Below are 23113 nucleotides of genomic sequence, written 5' to 3'. Positions count from 1 at the left end.
GAAGGTGATGTCCTCCACGTATATCAGATCGTTCACTGATCGGCAGTGTAGTTTGTTTCCACAACAGCGGACTGCAGGCCCTCACTGTGATGATGAGAAAACAAACCAAGGATCTCAAAGCTTTGAGTGGACATGTCACAGTGATGAAGGAGGAAGACGGCAGGCTCCAGTCGAATTGATTCTCCACACAGCAATGAGACGACTCTTCATAGTTCTTGCGAAAACGGGGAGAGTACTCTACAAGCCCAAAACATATGTAGAAAAGAGCCTTCTGTCTCTCCACATCTCCAGCATGTGTCTGGTACATGAGGAAAATGGTGTGCAGTCTGGTAGGTAGACTAGTAGTGCGAACTAATAGTCGCCCAATGACAGAGTTCAAAAATCCTCTTTTTGTTCAGGAGTCAGTGAGATATGCAAATCTTCCCATTGACTGAGGTAAAAGAGGGCTCGGGTCATCTGGGGTTGACAGTAAGCATGAGTGAGTTAGGGACAATGGGTGTCTTTGGCCATTCACATTACCACACAGACATTCGAAAGGTAGTTTTCTCTCTGGTGTATTGCGCACATGGGGACAGTGAAGTCAGATTTCTCCACGCTCCCAGGGGAAAAGGGTCAGTTAGATCTGTCAGTTCTTGAGTCATCATACAGCTTGCTTCTTTAATGAAATACTCCGCCCTAAACCTACCAGCCACTGCTCGAAAACCAGGTCTTCATAGCCGGGGTGGGGGTGGGGGTGGGGGGGGGAGTTTGGGTTGCTGAGGATCGGAGTAAGAGGAGATTTCAGGGTTTGGAGTCTGTCTCGCACAAGTTTGGATTGGAATGTTGTCAGTGTAGGGCTGATTGTAGGGTGTCGCTTTAAGAGTATTGTCTCAGAAGTATCCAGCTAGGGCAGCGCCTGTAATGGTATTTGCCTATAAGACTGCTCAAGGTGGATCCAAGGCTTCGTGCTTCGATTACAACACCAATCGAAGACTCTTGCAATACCCGTTGCGTTATAGGCCGTGGGCAAATGGATAGGGATAGCCTGGAATAAGTAAAGCAATCGTGGGAGGATGTTCATTTTGAAAACGGCACATTTCGAACAACACGAGAAAATGCCCTTAGACCACCTGGAGCAGTCTCTTTGAATATTTTAAAGAACCAGGGGGGGGAGATTCAATACAATAGAGACGAAAAAAGTAGTGTTTCCTGCATAAGGTTGGGTAAGGAGATCTGCGGATTTGAGATGAAGAATAGCAGGTCGCCAGCGTAGGCTGCTATTTTGCAGAAGAAACCTTGAATTGTGATGCCTGAAACATCTTGGTTAATACGAATCCTAAGGAGAAAGGGTTCTATAGATAGGACAAATAGTAATAGGGAGAGAGGGCATCCCTGTCGTGTCTACCGTTTTTGATATTGAAACTGTCTGATAAGACACCATTCAAGCGGACCGAGAGGTGTACAGAGACAATACCCATGCTAATCTCTCGAGTTGTGCTTTGTGTATGAGATTAATCGCTTCAGTAGTGTTGTCTCTGGCCTCTCCACAAAGTAAAAATCCTGCCTGGTCCGAGTATATTGTCTTCTTCAACAAGGTGTCAAAACTAGTCACCAAGACTTTTGAGAATAACTTAAGACCACGATTTAATAATGACATTAGCTGGTATCTGGGGGTTTATCTGCCACACTTATTACTGTACTCATAGAAGTGTCTTCTGCATCTAGCTAGGGTACCTTTGGCTTTGTCAATGCGTAGAGCATGCAAGGCCTCCATGGCTGATTTTAAAGTACTCCTGATGTCATAGGTGGGTGATCTCTTATTTTAGAGCTCCAATGATTTAATTTATTCTAAGAGTGTGACAATGCCTTGGGCCCTCTCTTTCTAACGGTGGCTGCCATGCGGTATTAGGATGTTACGAATGGTAAATTTGTGTCCCTCCCATGCTGTGCAGGGATATACATTATCTATTTTAGATAAAATGGGCGGCAATAAGTTCCTCTAGGAGCAAAAGGTCCTCTGAAAGGGAGGTATTAAGCTTCCACTACCTTGAAAGGCTGTGAGGTTTGGGAGCAAGATGGATATGGAAATCAGAGCATGATCTGAGAAGGTGATGTTATCTATGGTAGCCCTTTGAAGCAACCCTAGGTCTCTGTGGCATTAGGAACAGATAGTCCAGTATGGTGTAATTGTTATGAGTCGCGGAGTAAAATGTGTAGTCTTTATCTTAAGGATAAATTGGCCTCCAGCTTTCTATCAACTGATGCTCATGAAGGAGACCTTTACTCTACACAGGCTGGAATGTGTAAGCGGGGTTGGGGGGGCTTTAAGGCAGACTCTTGATACAAACATTTTTTCTGCCTCTGTTTTCCTGCTCATCCAGGAGGAGTGTCAAATTCTGCACATGTAGACTTCGGCTATTAATTTCCCACTCCAGAGCAGACACCCAGTCATTTAAAGCAGTCACGTTTTCAGTGTTCACAGTGCAGGTTGTAAGAGTCTCCAAATCCCCTCTAAATCCTTACAAGCCCTGCAGATGAGAGGCCTCTACTCTGTGGATCACAGAATCTAAGTCCTGTAGGGAGAAGATGGAGCTAAGAATGGATTGTGTCCCATATGTGTCTGTGGCAGGGGGGGGGGTGGCTTTCGTGTGGGCTTGCTTTAATGAAAGTGCTGGCTCCAGTACCTGTGGGGAGCATGGGCTCTCATGTGGGGCAGCTGCTGCACTGTCCTCCTCTTCCATGTTGGTCCCACCAGAATGGACGCCATATTGGAGTCGGCCGGCGTGTCTGGCTCTTCCCCCCCGGGGCTGGCGCCTGAACCTCTCCGGGCTTAGCTCCAGGGCTGTTTGCCTGTCCCGATTCATCCTGCGCTCCTTCCCCTCCTGTTGGAAATGCCAGGAGCCGGGGATCGACACTGCCGGGCAAGTAATTGCGCCTGTCAGTGCGGGGCTCCTAAGACGAGCATCATTACGCCGCCATGCTCAAGACACGCACATCATATTAAAATTTTTCCAGGCTGGAATAGGTGATATTTTGTGTGAACAATGTAATATTGTATAGTTATAACATTTATAAACAAGGTTTTAGAGCATTCACTTCACAATATTCCACCAAAAGCAATATGAACAACTAAGAAATACCTTCCCTAAACCATTTAGGACACATTTAGTAAACACTCTAGGCCTAGCAAAGCATAGAAACACCACTAGAACGTTTGGTAGCACCAGTTCTATTAGGTCTTCTAGTGGATTTACTATAAAGGCAGTCCCAGACTTAAGAACAACCGATTTACATACGACTCCTAGTTACAAACTGACCTCTGTGCCCACGGTTTCCTCTGGTGAAGGTCTTTGGATGCTGGTAATTTACTTTAAAACTTCGCTGCACTGAGCAACTGCAAGGTGTCTGAAATGTGCCACTTCATTAAGCAGCATAGACCGCTACTCCCATACTCCCACACGGCAGCGCTATCATTGCTATAAGCAAACTACACACTGATATTTCCTATGCAAATGGAGTCTGATGAAGGTCAACTGTCTGACCGAAACGTCCAGTTTTAAAGTTTGTGTCAATAAAAAATTCTTTGCAACTTAAACAGTGTGACAGGAGTCCACGATTTTCATATGCTATACGGGATTGGGACCTTCTCCAGAGCACCTGTGCAGCACGTTGGTTTAGTGTGCAGCTAAAATCCATTTTCTATATGAAATCCATTTTCTATATGAAATTTTCTTGATAATCCTTGTTCCAATGTCAACCAAAGACTTAAAAATATAAAACTGTCACAGTGACATAAATTATTTTGCTGGAGTTACATTAACAAAATATACCTGAAGAAACCTAACCCATCTTGTATGTAACCTGGGAACTGCCTTTAAAGTTAATGTCAAATTTTAAAAGTTAAAAAAAATAAATAAACTTTTGTTTACCATACTTGTTATCTAAGATGTACTACTAGCTGTTATTAAATTTTAAAATATAGAAACACTATGAAGGAAGATGCGTCAATATTTACCAGGACATTTGTTTTGGTGGCTGTTTTATATCGGACGTTAAATCACAAAGTTTTTCCTAAAAAGAAAAGAGAAAAACAAGTACAGAAAAAGTCAAAATAAATAAATAAATAGGTTTTAAATTAGGTACCTTTTTTGGCAATCTTTACATATGCTGGTCAACAAAGGTAAGTCGTAAGTCACATAAAGTCACTTCATAAATGATTATAACGTGCAATGATAATGTGATTAAAACATTTTTTTACTTTTTTTGAATGCTTGATAATTGTTGTGGTTTTGCAGTCAGTACTCTGCTGCCCCAGATTTATAATATGTGTCGAATGCTGGATTAGAAGATGAAGATTGCTGTTACCAGTAATCGGATTTTTCAAAGCCTCCACAACGGCATTTGACAGGAGGGATTCCCTGCCTCTGCAGGGACAGGAAACAACTTGGAATCTTATTTAACCTTTTAACGACCCGTGATAGCATGTCACAGGTCGGCTGCGGGTGCATGGAGAGGGCTCACGGACTGAGACCTCTCCAAATTTGGCAGTGTTATCCCACACATCGCAGCATGGGCACCACCACCTTGTTGAAGATCGTTGCTCCCTTGACATCATTGGGGAGCGGCGATTAGTTGCTATGACAGCCTCGGGACTGAGGCTGTCTCGTTGTAATGAATGAGGAGGAAAATACCCATATACTGCCATACAGCAGTATGGCAGTATATGGTAGGATAGATTAGACAACCTAGGGTTAAAGTACCCTAGGGGGTCGGAAAAATAGTAAAAGTAAATATGAAAAATTTGTATTAAAAAAACTAAAAATTCTAATCACCTCCCTTTCCCTAGAAGTCATATAAATAAACAGTAAAAATCATAAACAAGTTCAGCATTTTCGGATGCGGCCATACCCATCTATAAAATATAATAACTGTTTTCCATTCCATTTAACCCCGTAATGGAAAATAGTGCCTGAAGTCGAAAATTGCACTTTTTTGCCATTTTGAAAAATATAAAAAATTCAATAAAAAGTGATCAGAAGGTAGTACAGGCCTAAAAATGGTAGCATTGAAAACTTCTTAAAAAGTTGTAAAAAATAACACCACCCACAGCTTCTACACCAAAGTATGATAAAGTTATTAGCACCAGAAGATGGCAAAATCTAAAAAAAAAAAAAAAATACATTGAATACATTATAAAACCTATATAAATTTGTTATCCCCGTGATCACACCGACCAAAAGAATAAAGTAGACATGTCATTTGGGGCGCAACATGAAAGCCATAAAATCATAGCCCACAAGAAAACGGTGCAAATACATTTTTTTCACCAATTTTACTGCTTTTGGATTCCCCCCCCCCCCCTTCCCAGTACATGACATGGAATATTAAATACCGTCACTATGAAGTGCAATTTGGCACGCAGAAAATAAGTGCTTTACATGTAAAAATAAAGAAGTTGTACATTTTTGAAAGTGTGGAATGAAAAATTGAAATTAAAAAACAAAAAAAGGGCCAGGTCTTTAAAGGATCCATGTAAGACTCTCAAGCCGCACTGTTTATTTATTGGTCTAGTTTACAGCACCAAAATAATACATTTTTTGCAGAGTTTTTGCTGGGAGACCTTGCCCGCTTTTCGTACAAGTCAGAAATGTGCCTAAAAAGAGTCTAAAACCCTTAATAAATGTGATGCAAAACAGAGACAGGTTTCGCTCCTGAATTCTGGAGCAGAAAGCTTGATAAATCTCCCCCTTTAGTGAAGGGAACCCTCACCACATCAATCACTAGTTAAGGTTACCAATAGGGACTTTAATGTGGATCACAACTACATATTGTCCTGCAGCAGAGTGACGCATCTGTCTGAATAGGAGTCTAGTAATAAGTGCTGTCTTTTCTAATTGGTCATAGAAATAAACACAACTGGCAACTGCAGTCAATTTATACGGCAGCTGTAGTGACTCTACCTTCCTAGCTAAACCCTTCGGGCAGCATGAGTGGTAATAATTTGTAATGGTGGTGGTAGTAATTTGATTTCATAGGCTCATGATGTTATCTCCCTGTGACTCCTCCACATCATCCAACCTGTATTTGGCGAGACCTTTCTAATTTTTACCTCGATTATCAGCTAAAATGTTACTTGTGCACATTAGAGGTCTGGTATTCAGTATTAGAACCAATAAACTTTAGATTTTGGCAAATTTGTGATTTTATTTGCCAATACCACCTTCTAACGGGAGCATACTAGTGTGATATTCGCTGTCCATATTCCTTTTCTAAGTTACAGCAAAATGACACTACTCTAATACACAACTTGTTTAGCTCAATGCACTCTGTGGCTTCTTATGTTCACCAATAATATTTTGGGGCCAGTTTTAAAAGATTAGACGTGCAATGTAATTTTTATTCCATATCTGCCATCTTAAATTAAAATGCATTTTGAAATGCAATTCAAGCGCTATGGAGAAGCTACTCCAAAACGCAGATGTGTTTAGATGTGAACATGGAAAACGATCTAGTTCCTGTAGAGTATAGGAAAAAGGCAATTCACATACAACATGTTTCAAGATAATTGTGTAGGAAACCCATTACAGGCCGTTTTCTGTGCTTAACTAGCCAATTGATTTTTTTTTAAAGTTTGTATAATTACTGTAGTTTCATCTCCTTAGACCACCAAACCCAGGCTGGACCTTGATAGTTAAGCACTTCAATATTTTCAATGGCGAGAGTATTATTTGTGGTTAAAACTTACCGCATATACTTGAGTATAAGCCAACCCAAGTATAAGACGAGACCCCTAATTTTACCACCAAAACTGGGAAAACCTATTGACTCAAGTATAAGCCGAGGGTGGGAAAAGCGTTGGTCACAGCCTCCCAGTATACAGCCTGCCCAGCCCCCCTGTACTATACAGCCTGCCCAGCCCCCCTGTACTATACAGCCTGCCCAGCCCCCCTGTACTATACAGCCTGCCCAGCCCCCCTGTACTATACAGCCTGCCCCTGTAGTAGGAAAAAAAAATAATAACACGGTACTCACCTTTCTGACATCCTCTGTAGGTCCTTATCTGTCTCCGATGCTCCAGTGCCGCCTCGGGTCCTTCGATCCACTTCAGATTGTTCCGTTCCTCTTTGGCACATTCCGCTCCTCTTCGGTCTTCGCCCTCGGCCAGCACACAGAATGACGTCAGCCGCTTGCCGACGTCATTATTTGTGAGCCGCCGGCATCACATGGGGACCGGAAGAGGAGCAGAACTTCCCGAAGAGGATCCAAAGGACCAGAGGTGGCACCGGAGCATCGAAACAAGCATAGGACCTATGGGTGACGTCGGAAAGGTGAGTTTTGACAATTGTTTTTCTTGACACGAGTTAGGGCTTTTGAGCACAAATTTTGTGCTGAAAAACTTGGCTTATACTCGAGTATATACGGTAGGTTTAATCAAATAAAGTGAATATAAAGTTACCTTCAGTGATGAAGTTCCCATCCATATGTAACCACTGTCTGTGAAAACTGCCAGATACTTATAATGAAAGGACACCGACATATGTAGGTAAGCGCCAGACAGAGGGCTTAATCCAGGTAATGTCTGCAAAAAAAAAAAGGAAGAGAACCTGTTAAATCATGCATGTTTAAAATATGTAATATGTACAACTTACCTGTGTGAAGAGAATTTCCCATAAATATAGTCATATGGTTCCTTATAGACAGGATAGATGCTTAGATACTGCTGGAGTGATTGCACAAAAAAACAAAATTGGTTTTGAATATGAACTGGTGGGTAGTTTCTGCGTGTCCCGCAGCCATCCAGTAGTAATGAACTACTATGCAGGTGATCTGGCGCCTAAATAGTGGATGTCTGGGAACCGCTTCCACAGTGTGGGGCGGTTGTTTCAAAGGACAGCTATCTTGTTTGTAAGGAACAACACGCTACAGTTATGAGAAATTATATTCACACATGTACATTTTTTAAATAACATCCAATTGAAGAAATGTGTGGGTAAAATATATAATATATACATTACACACCATATACAGTCCCCGGGTTACATCCAAAAAGTGTACTCACCCTCCAACGCCCCCTCGGCAGGTCCTCACCTGTGGCACACAGACTACAATGTCAGCGCGCGGTTTACATCACGATGCCTGCTACAGACCGGGGTACAGAGCCGTGATGTATAGAAGAGGACCTGCCGGGGGGCGACGGAGGGGGAGTACACTTTGTCTTTTTTTTGCCTGACTCAAGTATAAGCCAAGATAGGGTTTTTCAGCACATTTTTTGGTGACGAAATACGCTGCTTATACTCGAGTATATACGGCAAGTTGAAACTCTATATTTCATAATTGTAGCTCCAAACAAATTTTTTTCTCTGTGACAATAGGACTTTAAAAATGTTGTGTTGTCATAAGATCCAGGATTACAATAAAGCTTCATTACAGAAACCTTTAATAACTGTTACAGCTGTTTATTGTAGCCTAGGGCTAAAGTACAGTAAAGTACAGTAAATTTTTCAAGCTTGAAAAAGGCTCCAGGCTTTGGGAGCTGAAACGTTGCATGGCACATGCTGGAATAAAATAGTACGTTTTTGACCACATTGAAATCTCGGAGTGCTGCCATTTTTTCTTAATATATATTACATTAAATTTGAATCCCCCTTCAAGTAATAAGAAAATAAATTTGTACACAGAGTTTTATAGTTTTGATTAGAGAACACTGACCAGCAATAGACAAAGGCAGTTGCCTCAAAGAAAAGTCTCCCATGTTGTGTTTCCCATTAAAAAAAAACATCTTCAAAGATCATTAAGTATTAAGTCCTATGTGAACATATTCATATTTATGAATATGAGTATTTTAAACTTATTTCCTAAATTGTATACATTTTAAAGCACAAACTAAAACTATTAATGAGATTATTGTAAAACACTGATCAAAATTAGAGAGAACACTTTCAGATGCCTGCGAGTAATTGGTGTTTGTCAGATACAGTAATTAAGAAAATTAGCAGCAGGTAGCAGATAAACACTATTTAACTGGCAGACTAACTTTCCAGTTTTCAATTACTTTCTAAAAAACGGTGCGCCAAAGACAGTGAAACCCTTTGGCAGCAGGTTGTCCAGATGAAGGCCAAAGCGGAGACTGCATCAGCCAAAACAAGAGGAGTCGGTCATTCAAAGTCTGTGATTTCTAGAATATTCTATCTTTACAACATCACAAAATCATTCAAGCCCCCAAGAAAGTTGGTTGCCCCTTAAAAAATAAATGTAAGAGAGGACAGGATAATGCAGACAATTTCCATGGGTAATCGTTTTAATACTGCGGCGGGAAGGACTCGCTAGTTCAGCACAGAACAGGGTAAGGATCTGTCTTGTCAAACCTTTGCTGAGGAACATGTTGTGTGGACAACAGTTTATTTTAGTAATGAACACAAGTTTAACCCCTTCCCGCCGCAGCCCTTTTTCGTTTTTGCGGTTTCATTTTTCACTCCCCACATTCAAAAATCTGTAACTTTTTGATTTTTCCATGTACAGAACTGTGTGATGGCTTATTTTCTGCGTAACAAATTACACTTCAAAATGGTGGTATTTAATATTCCATGCCGTGTACTGGGAAGCGGGAAAAAAATTCCAAATGCAGTGAAATTGATAAAAAAAACGCATTTGTGCCGTATTCTTGTGGGCTTGGATTTTTCGGATTTCACTGTGCACCCCAAATGACATGTCTACTTTATTCTTTGGGTCAGTACGATTACGGGGATACCAAATTTGTATAGGTTTTATAATGTTTTCATACATTTAAAAAAAATGAAAACCTCCTGTACAAAAATTTTTTGGGGGATTTTGCCATCTTCTGGCGCTAATAACTTTTTCCTACTTTGGTGTATGGAGCTGTGGGTGGTGCCATTTTTTGCAGATTTTGATGACGTTTACAATATTATCATTTTTAGGACTGTACGACCTTTTGATCACTTTTTTTTAAAATGGCAAAAAAGTGCCATTTTCGACTTTGGGCGCGATTTTCCGTTACGGGATTAAGCACAGTGAAAAAACTTTATCATATTTTGATAGATCGGGCATTTTCGGACGCGGCGATACCTAATGCGTTTATGATTTTTACTGTTTATTTATATCCGTTCTAGGGAAAGGAGGGTGATTTGAATTTTTAGGGTTTTTTATTATAATTTTTTTTAACTTTTTTTAAAATTTTTATTATTTTTCAGACTCCCTAGGGTACTTTAACCTTAGGGTGTCTGTACGATCCTATCATATACTGCCATACTACAGTATGGCAGTATATGGGGAATTTACAAAGAAAACGTTGCAAGAAACAGTCGGAACTGTATATTTTATTGTTGTAACCCCAGTCAGAATTTTTTTGGTCTCTGTGACAATTGGATTTTGAAAATGTTGGATTGTCATAAGAACCAGGATTAACACTAAAGCTTCATTGCAGACACCTGTGATAACTGTTATGGCTGTTTATCATAGCCTAGGACTAAAGTACAGCAAATTACCAATTACCAGAGGTCCGTTTGTAACTAGGGGTCGTATGTAAGTCAGATGTTCTTAAGTAGGGGAACGCCTGTATGGGATAATTTGTTTTTAGGTTTCTATTTTTATTGAATGGAGTAAATTTATCAAAACTGCCTTACAAAGTGTAATTGCCCTGCTCTGGTTCCTGGTTTAGAGTAGCAAATTTATCAAACCTGGAATATGGTCACTATTGGCAATAAACCAATCAAAGCAATGGCTGTTTCATTTGGCTGTTTAGCAATTAGGGGGAATAGGACCCGCTTTTTGGAGATAGGCTGGGAGTTGGCACATACACTTAGTAAACCCCCTTTAAGCTTGGTCCATTGCCCTAGCCTCTCCTGATTAAGGTTATTCAGAAATTCTCTACAATAATTTCTACAGGACTGTTGTAAAGAGGTACGAAAATGTAGCAAAATGAAAAACTATTTGGAGCGTCAATCTTTGGATGACCTTTTCATTTCCAGGTATAGAAGTTCTTAAAAAGCAATACAAAAATCACAAAAATATTTCACTTACTATGGCAGTACAAGATGTATTATCCAAAAGGTACAACTCCTTGCCAATGGCAAGCAAAATGCACGTCATTCTATCTTGTATGAGAACCGTCCAGCAAGAAGGTGGCACTTTAGCACCTAAAAAGAAACAAATCAATTCTAAAACACTTATACATATGTTTCCCACATATGACTCAAAATGTACTCTCACTTACATATGACCTTGATGTAATTTGCTTGATTTGCTGTGAATAATGCAAATAATTCACATTTTTTTTAATAATGCTAGTAATCAAAATCTCAAAACATATACACTCACCAGCCACTTTATTAGGTACACCTGTCCAACTGCTCGTTAACACTTAATTTCTAATCAGCCAATCACATGGCGGCAACTCAGTGCATTTAGGCATGTAGACATGGTCAAGACAATCTCCTGCAGTTCAAACCGAGCATCAGTATGGGGAAGAAAGGTGATTTGAGTGCCTTTGAACGTGGCATGGTTGTTGGTGCCAGAAGGGCTGGTCTGAGTATTTCAGAAACTGCTGATCTACTGGGATTTTCACACACAACCATCTCTAGGGTTTACAGAGAATGGTCCGAAAAAGAAAAAACATCCAGTGAGCGGCAGTTCTGTGGGCAGAAATGCCTTGTTGATGCCAGAGGTCAGAGGAGAATGGGCAGACTGGTTCCAGCTGATAGAAAGGCAACAGTGACTCAAATTGCCACCCGTTACAACCAAGGTAGGCAGAAGAGCATCTCTGAACGCACAGTACGTCGAACTATGAGGCAGATGGGCTACAGCAGTAGAAGACCACACCGGGTGCCACTCCTTTCAGCTAAGAACAGGAAACTGAGGCTACAATTTGCACAAGCTCATTGAAATTGGACAGTAGAAGATTGGAAAAACGTTGCCTGGTCTGATGAGTCTCGATTTCTGCTGTGACATTCGGATGGTAGGGTCAGAATTTGGCGTCAACAACATGAAAGCATGGATCCATCCTGCCTTGTATCAACGGTTCAGGCTGTTGGTGGTGGTGTCATGGTGTGGGGAATACTTTTTGGCACTCTTTGGGCCCCTTGGTACCAATTGAGCATTGTTGCAACGCCACAGCCAACCTGAGTATTGTTGCTGACCATGTCCATCCCTTTATGACCACAATGTACCCAACATCTGATGGCTACTTTCAGCAGGATAATGCGCCATGTCATAAAGCTGGAATCATCTCAGACTGGTTTCTTGAACATGACAATGAGTTCACTGTACTCAAATGGCCTCCACAGTCACCAGATCTCAATCCAATAGAGCATCTTTGGGATGTGGTGGAACGGGAGATTCGCATCATGGATGTGCAGCCGACAAATCTGCGGCAACTGTGTGATGCCATCATGTCAATATGGACCAAAATCTCTGAGGAATGCTTCCAGTACCTTGTTGAATCTATGCCACGAAGAATTGAGGCAGTTCTGAAGGCAAAAGGGGGTCCAACCCGTTACTAGCATGGTGTACCTAATAAAGTGGCCGGTGAGTGTACACCAGAATGCAAATTTCAAAGTCAAATGCAACCGAGTACATTTTGAGTAATAACTTATAAATTAGTGTTCCTAAAAAAAAATAAAAGCAAACAAATTATATGCCGCTGTTGGCCACAGTTCTGCGACTTAACAGTCTAAACTATATTTTAAATACATAAAATGAATTCACTACAAAAGAAATCTGCATTTGGTTATTACCTGGAACATCTGGCATCCTGTGTAATTTTATATCTTCAATATTTGATACAATAGTGAATTTCAGAGGTCCAGTTAAAATTGCAATACCAGTTCTATATTCAGAATGAAATACCCGAGCTTCCAGAACCTGGTTCTGCTTAACTTCCTGTGATGAAAAAAGACATAAAATTAATATTGGAACATGAGGGTGTCCCCTAAAAGCAAAAACTACATTTTTCTGCAGCCTGTGGCTTAGGTTCAGTACAGTACTGGTATCCAGAAAGGTAACAGAGGTCCACTTGTAGCTAGGGATCATCTGTAAGTCGGGTGTTTTAACCCCTTAAGGACACAGGGTTTTTTTCGCTCATTTCTCACTCTCCACCTTCAAAAATCCAGAACTTTTTCATTTTTACCTGCACAGATCTGTGTGAGGGCTTATTTTGTGCATAACAAATTTTACATTCCCGTGATGTTATTTATTATAACATGCCTTGTACTGGGAAGCAGGAAAAAAAATTCCAAATATGGAAAAATTGAAAAAAAAAAAAAAAAAAACAACATGTGCGTCACTCGCGCTCCAAATAACACCTCTGCTTTATTCTTTGGTTCAGTGCGATCGCGGACATACCAAATTTATACAGGTTTTATTGCGTTTTAATACATTTTAACAAAAGTAATTCTGACACTTTTTCATACTTTGGTGTACGGAGCTGTGTAATATGTCATTTTTTTTTGCAAAATGAGACGACCTTTTCATTGCTACCATTTTGAGGACTGTGTGACATTTTGATCACTTTTCATTACATTTTTTATTTCGGACATGTCGCATTTCGGAGATTTGGGTGCCATTTCCCATTTCGGAGGTCAACGCCAGTTATAACCGTTTTTATATTTTGATAGATCGGGCATTTTGGAACGCGGCGATACCTAATGTGTTTCATTTTTACTGTTTATTATATTTTATATCAGTTCTAGGGAAAGGGGGGTGATTTGAATGTTTAATATTTTATAAGTTTTTACATTTTTAAACTTTTTTTTTTTTTTCACAATTTCTTAGACCCTCTATAGTCAGATCGTTCCTACCATATACTGCAATACTACTGAATTGCAGTATATGGAGTTTTTGCATATGATTCATTACAATAAGCCACTGGCTCATTGTAACAAATCTCCTGAAACCATGCATTCTTGGGTCTGATGAAGACCAGAGGCTGTCATGGCAACTGATCGCCACCCCTGGATGAGGTTCAGAGGAGCGATGAACGGAGGAAATATGGTGGCGGCAAAGAAGTGGTTAACAGCCGAGATCGGTGCAAGCACCGCAGGTGATAGCGATGGGTCAATATGCAGCAAAGCCCAGTGTGCAATGTAAAAAACTTCCCGTAAAATGAAACTTTTCATCAAAAATGTTCAAGAAAGTGAAGTGGGATAGTGCTAAAATCTCATAAATAAGCTATATAACCTCAAAATGAACTATCTATACAGAATATCTCATCCCGAAAATAATAATCCTTTATATATTCGCATTACAAAAAAAAAAAAAAAATGTATATCCTGTTCAATGTGACAATACAAATAAGATGTAAGCCGACGCTTATGGTATGGGTACACTCTGGACTAATTGGGTATCAAACTATGCAGAGCATTTCATGATTTAATTCATTATGAAAGTGTCATTTTGGCCAAAATCAATGCATTTTCCCCAAAAAAATTCAACAATTTCTTAACTCCTAATTAGTTTTTCATGGTTTTCTTAAAGGTATTTTATCGCTATTAATACAACTATAATCATTATCACATTATTATACATACAAGACCACATCTAAAATACAGAGGTCTTAGTCTTAACATACCTTACCCCATAAACACAACCCATCCTCCCACCCACATTGTAAAGGGGCTTAAAGAGGACCTGTCACCCAAACGCCGCGGGCGGGGTACAATGTAATCATCGGACTGCACACAAAGCGGTGCGATGCATTCATGAGGGGGAGGTCCGAGGCGCTGCCTCTTCCCCGGACCGCCCCGCTCGCTCCATAGGCCGACAGTGACTGCCGCGCGTCAGGCAGCAGTCACCGCACCTAACCCCACCCCATCATGAATACGTCGGGCAGCTCTGCAAGCTGTACGACAATTACACTGTACCCCGCCGCAGTGTTAGTGTTACCGGAGATTTTGTTCAAGCACTAGGAGCTGCTTACTTCAGGTCCTCTTTAAAAAGAAGCAGAAAAAAAGGAATAAGAGAAAGAAGAAAAAAATAAATCATAAATCTGGCCACTTTAATATAGCACTCTACTGTAAGTAGACATCATCCATTTCTTCCATCTGTTTTCACATTTTGTTAACCCTTGACCAAATACCTTCCAACTCTGCCATTTGGTTTACCTTCTTTATCCACATTTCAACTTCAAATTACACAGGTAGTGGGTGGAGGTATTTGATATTATTAGTGAAATCTATGGTAGAACCCGAACACTGAATCCTTGGATGGGAAATTTAGGGTATATTAAGGTTTTAAGGTTGAAAAATGAAGATAAAAAGATAGTTTCAGGTTTACTGTTTTGTGCAAGAAAATGTATATTAGATCTATAGATTTCAAAACCCCCAAAAGCTGAAATGTGGATAAAGAATGGAAATCCCATTTTGTTTAACCCATGAGAAACACTTAAAGGGTTAATAGACGTTGTTTTACGTAGGTTGAGAGGTGTAATCTACGTGGTTTTACAAATTTTTAGGCCTTTCAAAGTCACTTGAAAGCAGAGTTGTACATGAAAATGAGAAAAATCGTATCTAAAGTTCTAAGTCTCTTAAACGGTTCGCGACCGCCCGCCGAGCCCTCTCCATAGACGGTAAGTCTCTGCTGCATATTGCAGCAAAGGCTTACCAGTAACACCCGCGATCGGTGCCGGCACCGATCGCGGGTGTTTTCTTGCAGAACGCATGGGCGCCACCATCTTTCCGAGGATCGCCGCTCCCCGTCACGTCATCGGGGAGCGGCGATCCGTTGCCATGGTAGCTTCGGGTCTCACGAAGACCCGAAGCTACTTCGGGTTAACCCATTCATTACAATGTGCTATCAGCACATTGTAATGTATGAGGAGTAAAATCCCCATATACTGCCATACTGTAGTATGGCAGTATATGGTAGGATCGATCAGACAACCTAGGGTTAAAGTACCCTAGGGAGTCTGAAAAATAGTAAAAATAAAAATAAAAAAAAAGTAAAAAAAAAAAAATTATAATAAACAAACCTAAAAATTCATATCACCCCCCTTTCCCTAGAACTGATATAAATATAAATAAACAGTAAAAATCATAAACACATTAGGTATCGCCGTGTCCGAAAATGCCTGATCTATCAAAATATAATAACGGTTTTTCACTGCGTTTAACCCCGTAACGGAAAATCGCGTCCAAAGTCAAAACTGGCACTTTCCATAACGTCCCCCATGACGGCCCACTAGGAGGATGACCCTTGACCTCTGTAGGGACAGGAAGCAGAGAGGTTAAAAGCCTCCCCCCCACATCCTCCCGCCAGTGTCTTCCTGTCCCTACAGGGGTCAGGTCAAGAGAGGGTCTCTCTCCTCCTAGGGGGGGGGGGGACGTTTTTAAAAAAAAAAAAAAAAAAAAACGGAGAAGGATCTCCATACTTACCAACCTTACCTGGGGTTACGCCGACTGCGGTCCAAGTTCCCCTCCGGACAGATCCTCGGTTAGCCCGGCGGCTGCGGGCTCTCCCTGGACGGTAACATCGTTCCGGCTGGCGTCCTCTCCGGCGGGCTGGTCCACCAGACTCTCGCGCGGACGCAGGGAACTACGTTTCCCAGAATTCCCCCTGTTCGATGACGACTTCCGGTCGCGACCGGAAGTGACCGCGGACCGGGCGCGGGACGCAGTGGAGGCCACCGGCAGGGGGATGGGCTCCCCATGAAGGTATTTAAATCCTCAAAAGCGGGTAGTCAGTTGGTCTGAGGTCTATGACTTGTTTCTTCTTGGCTGGCCGTCCCAGACATCGTAATGGCTGATGAGGCAGACTTGGGCCTACTCCACCCCCCGGTGCACGTGAGTGGTGCTGTATGGCAACATATACAATTGTTTTTTGTTGTGAGCTCCAAGTCATTGTCTCCTTGCCTTCCTTCCCTAGGAGCAAGTTTCTAAGGGGAAAGGCAAGGAAGAGAAATCAGGAAAGTCTGAAAAGAGTAGAGAAAAGCCTGAAAAAAGCAGGATTCCTGTTAAAAAATGCAGTATGTGCTTCCGTACACTACTAGAAGGCTATAAGAAACCGATCTGCAAACCCTGTATCGATGAATTCATGCGGGAGGAGAAAACGTCTTTTATGGACGAGCTTAAGTCCTTTATAGACGAGAAAGTGGTTTCTTCAGTGGCGGCGGCTACGCAGGGAGCCCCCCCACGTAAGAAAGCTCGGATAGTATCGGCTTCCTCCTCAGAGGAAGAAGAGGGATGCATTTCAGACTCTCCTTCCTGCTCTCTGGCGGGAGACCAGGATCATCAGGATCGTGAGCAGGCAACATGCTCCCGCTACTTATTCCAAAATGAGGATCTGGATGATCTTCTGAAAGCTATGCGAGATACATTGAACCTCGAGGACGAGGAACCCCCTCTTTCTCGCGAAGATGAACTATTTGGGGGACTCAAAGCCAGGAAACAGCGTGTTTTTCCCCTCAACGATACCCTTAGGGGTCTAATTAGTCAGGAATGGAGAGACCCTGAGAGAAAAATCGCGGTCTCTAAGAATTTCAGGAAACGCTTAGTCTTCGACCCTGAAGAGTCAAAGGATTGGGACTCATTCCCCAAAGTTGATGTACAGGTTTCCAAGGTCTCTAGGAAGATGGACCTGCCCTTTGAAGATTCGGCTCAGCTAAGAGACCCGATGGACAGGAAATCTGAAGCCCTTTTAAAGAAAGCGTGGGAAACTTCCATGCTAAGCCTAAAGTCAAACTTAGGAGCCACTTCGGTGGCAAGAACACTATATTTCTGGCTGGGGAAATTAGAGTCCCATATCCGGGAGGGTACTCCCAGAGAAGACTTACTGGAAAGCATACCATTGCTAAGATCAGCTACTGCCTTCCTTGCTGACGCATCTGCTGAAGGAATAAGGTTTGCTGCAAAAGAAGGAGCTCTTACCAATGCCACCAGGAGGGCCTTATGGCTGAAACAGTGGAGCGGGGACATCCGCTCTAAATCCAAATTGTGCAGCATTCCTTTTTCCGGGGACTTTGTGTTCGGACCCGAATTGGACGCTATACTCGAAAAGGCGTCTGACAGAAAAAGGGGATTTCCAGAGTCCAAAACAATACCCAAGAAATCTTCCTTTCGTCCTTTTAGGAACACCGGAGAGACTTACCGTGGCAAAGGTAAGCAAGGACGGTGGAGTTATCCCAAAGGAGGAAGGGGAAGGGGTTTCCTTTTCTCTAACCTCCCAGAGGGTCCAGGAAACAAGAAACAATGACGCCAGAGTGGGGGGGCGTCTCCTGGGATTCCTATCCCAGTGGACAAAGGTCACCTCGAATCCCTGGGTACTGTCTATCTTGGAATCAGGCTACAGGATAGAATTTTCATCACCCCCCCCTTCTCCAAGGTTTGTCGCTCCCTTACCATCTCTCTCTCACTCTACACATTCCTTCATTTGGCAGGAAGTATTTCATCTAATCCACATGGGAGTGGTGGTGCCGGTCCCTCAAGAACAAGAAAAATTGGGATTCTACTCCCCGTTGTTCCTTGTCAAAAAACCAGATGGATCAAATCGCCTAATTATCAACTTGAAAGAGCTAAACCGCTTCATCGTTTACAGAAGATTTCGCATGGAGTCGGTAAGAACAGCTACCCAACTTATTCACACAGACTCCTATATGTGCACTTTAGATCTAAAAGATGCATACTATCATGTACCTATTCACCCCTCATCTCAGAGATTCCTAAGATTCTCGGTTCTCTCTCCCGAGGGCTCTGTCTTACACTTTCAATTCCGTGCACTTCCATTCGGTATCTCATCGGCTCCAAGGGTCTTTACCAAGATCATGGTGGAGGTGGTAGCCTTTTTAAGACTACAAGACATATCAATCATCCCTTACCTAGACGACTTGCTAATTATAGGGAAAGACAAACAAAAACTAATCTTGGCAAGAGAGTCTTCCCTAAGAATTTTAACAGAGTTGGGGTGGTTAATCAACCTGAAAAAATCAAGTTTAGTACCCTCCACTCGAAAGACCTTTCTAGGGATCATTCTAGACTCAACTCACCAAATGTCTTTTCTTCCTCAGGAGAAAATATCCAACATAAAGCATCAGATTCGTTCATTCAGACGAAAGGACTCTGTACCAGTCAGACAGGCGATGAAGATCCTGGGGCTCCTCACAGCATGCCTACCTGCGGTCGCCTGGAGTCAGAGCCATACTCGGATCCTTCAGAATTGGATCCTAACTTTCTGGAACAGGAAGTCTTCAGGTCTAGACAAGAAGATCCGGATTCCTTCCTTTGTAAAGAGGGACCTGCTGTGGTGGATGGAATTAAGGAACCTAGAGAAAGGGGTATGTTGGCACCACCTCCCAACCATCACCATAGTGACAGACGCAAGCAGCTCAGGCTGGGGAGCAATCCTTCCTTCCCACTACGAGCAAGGGTCCTGGACTCTAGCCCAAGCAAAAAGCAGCTCAAACTACAGGGAGTTAAGAGCGGTCTGGGAAGCGCTAAGATCGAACACAGCCTATCTGAGGGATCATCATATCCACATTCTCTCGGACAACGTCTCGACAGTGTCCTATTTAAGGAGACAAGGGGGTACAAGATCCCCAGTATTATCGAGTCTGGCTCGTACCATCTTCCAGTGGGCGGAAGAAAACATCCTTTCCATCTCTGCCACTCATTTGAAGGGATCCCTAAACAGAGAAGCGGATTATCTCAGCAGGAGAGAGATCCTACCGAACGAATGGTGTCTCAACCAGGAGATCTTCCTACATCTAACCAGCGTCTGGGGCATGCCCCAAATAGACCTATTCGCCACGAGGGAGAATTCAAAATGCCAACAATACTTCTCTCTGGAGGCCGGCGAGTCCAGAGATCACTTGGAGCGGAAGTCTCATGTATGCCTTTCCCCCAATTCCCCTAATTGCGAGAGTACTCAGGAAAATCTTGCTCGACCGGTCAAGGGTGATCCTGATCTGCCCAAACTGGCCAAAAAGAAGCTGGTACCCACTGTTGAGGTCCCTATCTGTCCAGCAACCTTTTATTCTACCGATTCAGAAGGACCTTCTATACCAAGGTCCGATTTTCCATCCCGATCCAGGAAGACTCCGTCTGGCGGCTTGGATCCTGAGTTCGAGTTCCTAAGGTCCCAAGGTCTTTCTCGGGCTGTAATAACTACGTTGAAGGCAAGTAGGAAAAAGGTTACTTTCGCCATATATCATAAGATATGGAAAAAGTTTGTGACCTTTTGTGGGGCTAATCCCCCCTCTCAGTCTAACCCAAATATTTTACAGGTACTAGACTTCCTGCAAAAAGGACTAGAAATTGGTCTTTCTACTAGCACTCTGAAAGTCCAAATTTCGGCTCTGAGCGCATTCTTCGACCATCCCCTGGCGGACCACAGGTGGGTCAAAAGATTTATTGCTGCTGCAAATAGAATTAGGCCTCAGATTCTGAAGCGGGTTCCCTCCTGGGATCTCTCCCTGGTTCTGGATGCTCTCTCCAGACCTCCCTTTGAGCCTTTAAAGGACGCTAGTATAAAAAACTTAACTTTAAAGACTTCCTTATTAGTAGCTGTGACTTCAGCTAGAAGGCTGGGGGAACTCCAAGCCATTTCTATTAGAGAACCCTATATGTGTATTCTCCCTGACAGGATAACTCTGACTCTGGATCCAAGCTTTGTTCCCAAAGTGGCGTCCAGGTTTCACAAAGATCAAGAAATAATTCTTCCATCATTCTACGGGAATCCTTCTTCAAGCAAGGAATTGGAGTGGCATTCCCTGGATGTAAGGCGCTCGGTCTTAGAGTACTTAAAAGCTACAAAACCCTGGCGCAAGGATCACAATCTCTTTGTTCAGTTTCAGGGGAAGAACAAAGGGGTAAAGGCATCCAAAACCACGATCGCCAGATGGTTAAAGACTGCCATAGCCTCTTGTTACACAGAACAGGGGAAGGAAGTTCCTCCTAACCTTAAAGCCCATTCCACCAGAGCCATATCCGCCTCCTGGGCAGAGAAGAGGGGTGCTTCTCTTGAACAAATCTGCAGAGCTGCCACCTGGGTTTCTTCATCCACCTTCGCAAAACACTATCGGCTGGACTTACCCAACTCACAGGATCTCGCCTTCGGTCAGAAAGTTCTCCAGGCTGTGGTCCCACCCTAACTCTACTAATTTTGTAGATCTCCTAGTGGGCCGTCATGGGGGACGTTATGGAAATTGTGAATTAGACTCACCGGTAATTCGGTTTCCATCTAGTCCTCCATGACGGCCTATATATTTTTCCCTCCCATGCTTCTTTCACTTTATTGAAAATTCTGTATGTGATTCAAACAAGACAGAATAAAAATATGTTGTATCTTCCACCGGTGTAGTTATTTGGTAGACACTGGCGGGAGGATGTGGGGGGGAGGCTTTTAACCTCTCTGCTTCCTGTCCCTACAGAGGTCAAGGGTCATCCTCCTAGTGGGCCGTCATGGAGGACTAGATGGAAACCGAATTACCGGTGAGTCTAATTCACAATTTTTTGCCATTTAAAAAAAAAATAAAAATTCTATAAAAAGTGATCAAAAGGTCGTACAGTCCTAAAAATAATATCATTGAAAACATCATCAAAAGTCGCAAAAGATGACACCACCCTCAACTCCATACACCAAAGTATGAAAAAGTTATAAGCACAAGAAGATGGCAAAATAAAAAAAAAAAATTTGTTCATGAGGTTTTAATTTTTGTAAATGTATGAAAACATAAAACCTATACAAATTTGGTATCCCTGTAATCGTACTGACCCAAAGAATAAATTAGATGCGTCATTTGTGGCGTGAAGTGAAAGCCGTAATATCCAAGCCCACAAGAATACGACACAAATGCGTTTTTTCACCATTTTCACTGCATTTGGAATTTTTTTCCCGCTTCCCAGTACATGGCATGGAATATTTAATACCATCACTATGAAGTGCAATTTGTTACGCAAAAAACGAGCCGTCACATAGCTTTTTACATGTAAAAATAAAAAAGGTATAGATTTTTGAAGGTGGGGAGTGAAAAATGGAAATGAAAATCACGGGAAAGGGCCCGCTCCTTAACCGGTTAACATCCTAGAAAAAGGAGAGGACGCATAAAATATCATTCCAACAACATAAAGCAGACATTCCGTAAATGTTAGTTATGTAGCTTTTTGGGTATTTTAACTATCTTCCTGGAAAGCAGAACATTTCAAACTGAAGCATTTTTTGGAACTTTTGCCACTTATTATTTTTCAGAATGAAACGCAAAGCTTATCGTTTAAATTTAGAACCAACATGAAGTACAATGGGGAGTCTCTTAGAGCTGAACTGTTCATATTGCCTACAGCAACCAATTAGAGCTCAGCTTTCATTTAAAATTAAAGCTGATCTCTGATTGGTTTCCATGGGCAACTAGATCAGTTTTACCCCAAAAACAATCTGAGAATCTCCTGGATTTGTTAACGCGCTCCGAAGTTATAACCAATTATCATGACACATGTCGGATTCTAAAAATCTGGTAACTAAGCAGAAAAGGGTCAGTGATAAGGGGTTATAGTCATGGACCACCTGTTTCGGCATAGTGGAACTTGCACATATGTGTTAAGTAAAAGAGCAGGACATTTGTACATTTGACATCTGGTCTGTACAAAGAATAAATCATGCACTAGGGACCAGGACATATACAGGGCATTCAGAAAGCCTGGGAAAAAAAAAAAAAATTACTGTAAAGGCAGCAAGACTATGGAAACCAATGCCACATCAAGTTGTGATGGCAACACATCATTGTGTGGATAATGTTTTATCCCAGGCCATTTTTACTTTTTTATTTTTCCATGTAAGGAGCTGTATGACGGCTTGTTTTCTGCATCACAAATTGCAATTCATAGTGACGGTATTTAATTTTCCATGCCGTGTACTTGGAAGCAGGAAAAAAAATTCTGAATGCAGTGAAAATGATGGGGAAAAAAAACGCATTTACGCCATTTTCTTGAGGGCTTAAATTTTACCGCTTTCACTGAGCGCCCCTAATGACAGGTCTACTTCATTTATTGGGCCAGTACAATCACGGAGATAACAAATTTGTATAGGTTTTATAATGTTTAAATACATTTTAAAAAGAAATGTACAAAAAGAAATGAATAATAATCAATCGAATAAAAAGTTGTGTCTACAAAGCAAAGCAGTACAGACCTATTTTTTC

General features: G+C 41.9%; 2 protein-coding genes across 2 annotated transcripts in view; one reads left to right on the top strand and one right to left on the bottom strand.

Annotated features, from left to right (window-relative positions):
• Positions 1-23113, bottom strand: part of VPS16 (VPS16 core subunit of CORVET and HOPS complexes) — an 83614-nt gene that overhangs the window by 52372 nt on the left and 8129 nt on the right. The window contains exons 5-8 of the mRNA XM_072120876.1: positions 12729-12873; positions 11017-11132; positions 7436-7558; positions 3995-4050 (exon numbers count right to left, since the gene is read on the bottom strand). Of these exons, the coding sequence (XP_071976977.1) occupies positions 3995-4050; positions 7436-7558; positions 11017-11132; positions 12729-12873 (440 nt within the window). The remainder of the gene's footprint in view (positions 1-3994; positions 4051-7435; positions 7559-11016; positions 11133-12728; positions 12874-23113) is intronic.
• On the top strand, positions 16954-21392 carry LOC140075520 (uncharacterized). Its single transcript, XM_072121594.1, has 5 exons — positions 16954-17737; positions 18591-18757; positions 18989-19255; positions 19769-20695; positions 20768-21392. Exons 1-5 carry the CDS (start codon positions 16954-16956, stop codon positions 21068-21070), a joined length of 2448 nt encoding a protein of 815 aa, XP_071977695.1. The 3' UTR covers positions 21071-21392.

Source organism: Engystomops pustulosus, chromosome 8, assembly GCF_040894005.1.
Source record: "Engystomops pustulosus chromosome 8, aEngPut4.maternal, whole genome shotgun sequence".
Classification (NCBI taxonomy): domain Eukaryota; kingdom Metazoa; phylum Chordata; class Amphibia; order Anura; family Leptodactylidae; genus Engystomops; species Engystomops pustulosus.
Note: the sequence above shows the minus strand (reverse complement) of the source record. Positions and strands in the feature narration are given on the sequence as shown.

What these genes read in the sequence shown, in the direction of transcription:
- LOC140075520 (XM_072121594.1), top strand. Translation starts at nt 16,954, where the DNA reads ATGTGCTTCCGTACACTACTAGAAGGCTATAAGAAACCGATCTGCAAA. An exon ending in AGAGTCCCATATCCGGGAGG is followed by an intron (nt 17,738 to 18,590) that starts GTACTCCCAGAG and finishes TGTGCACTTTAG; the next exon opens with ATCTAAAAGATGCATACTAT. An exon ending in TGGAGTGGCATTCCCTGGAT is followed by an intron (nt 20,696 to 20,767) that starts GTAAGGCGCTCG and finishes CTCTTTGTTCAG; the next exon opens with TTTCAGGGGAAGAACAAAGG.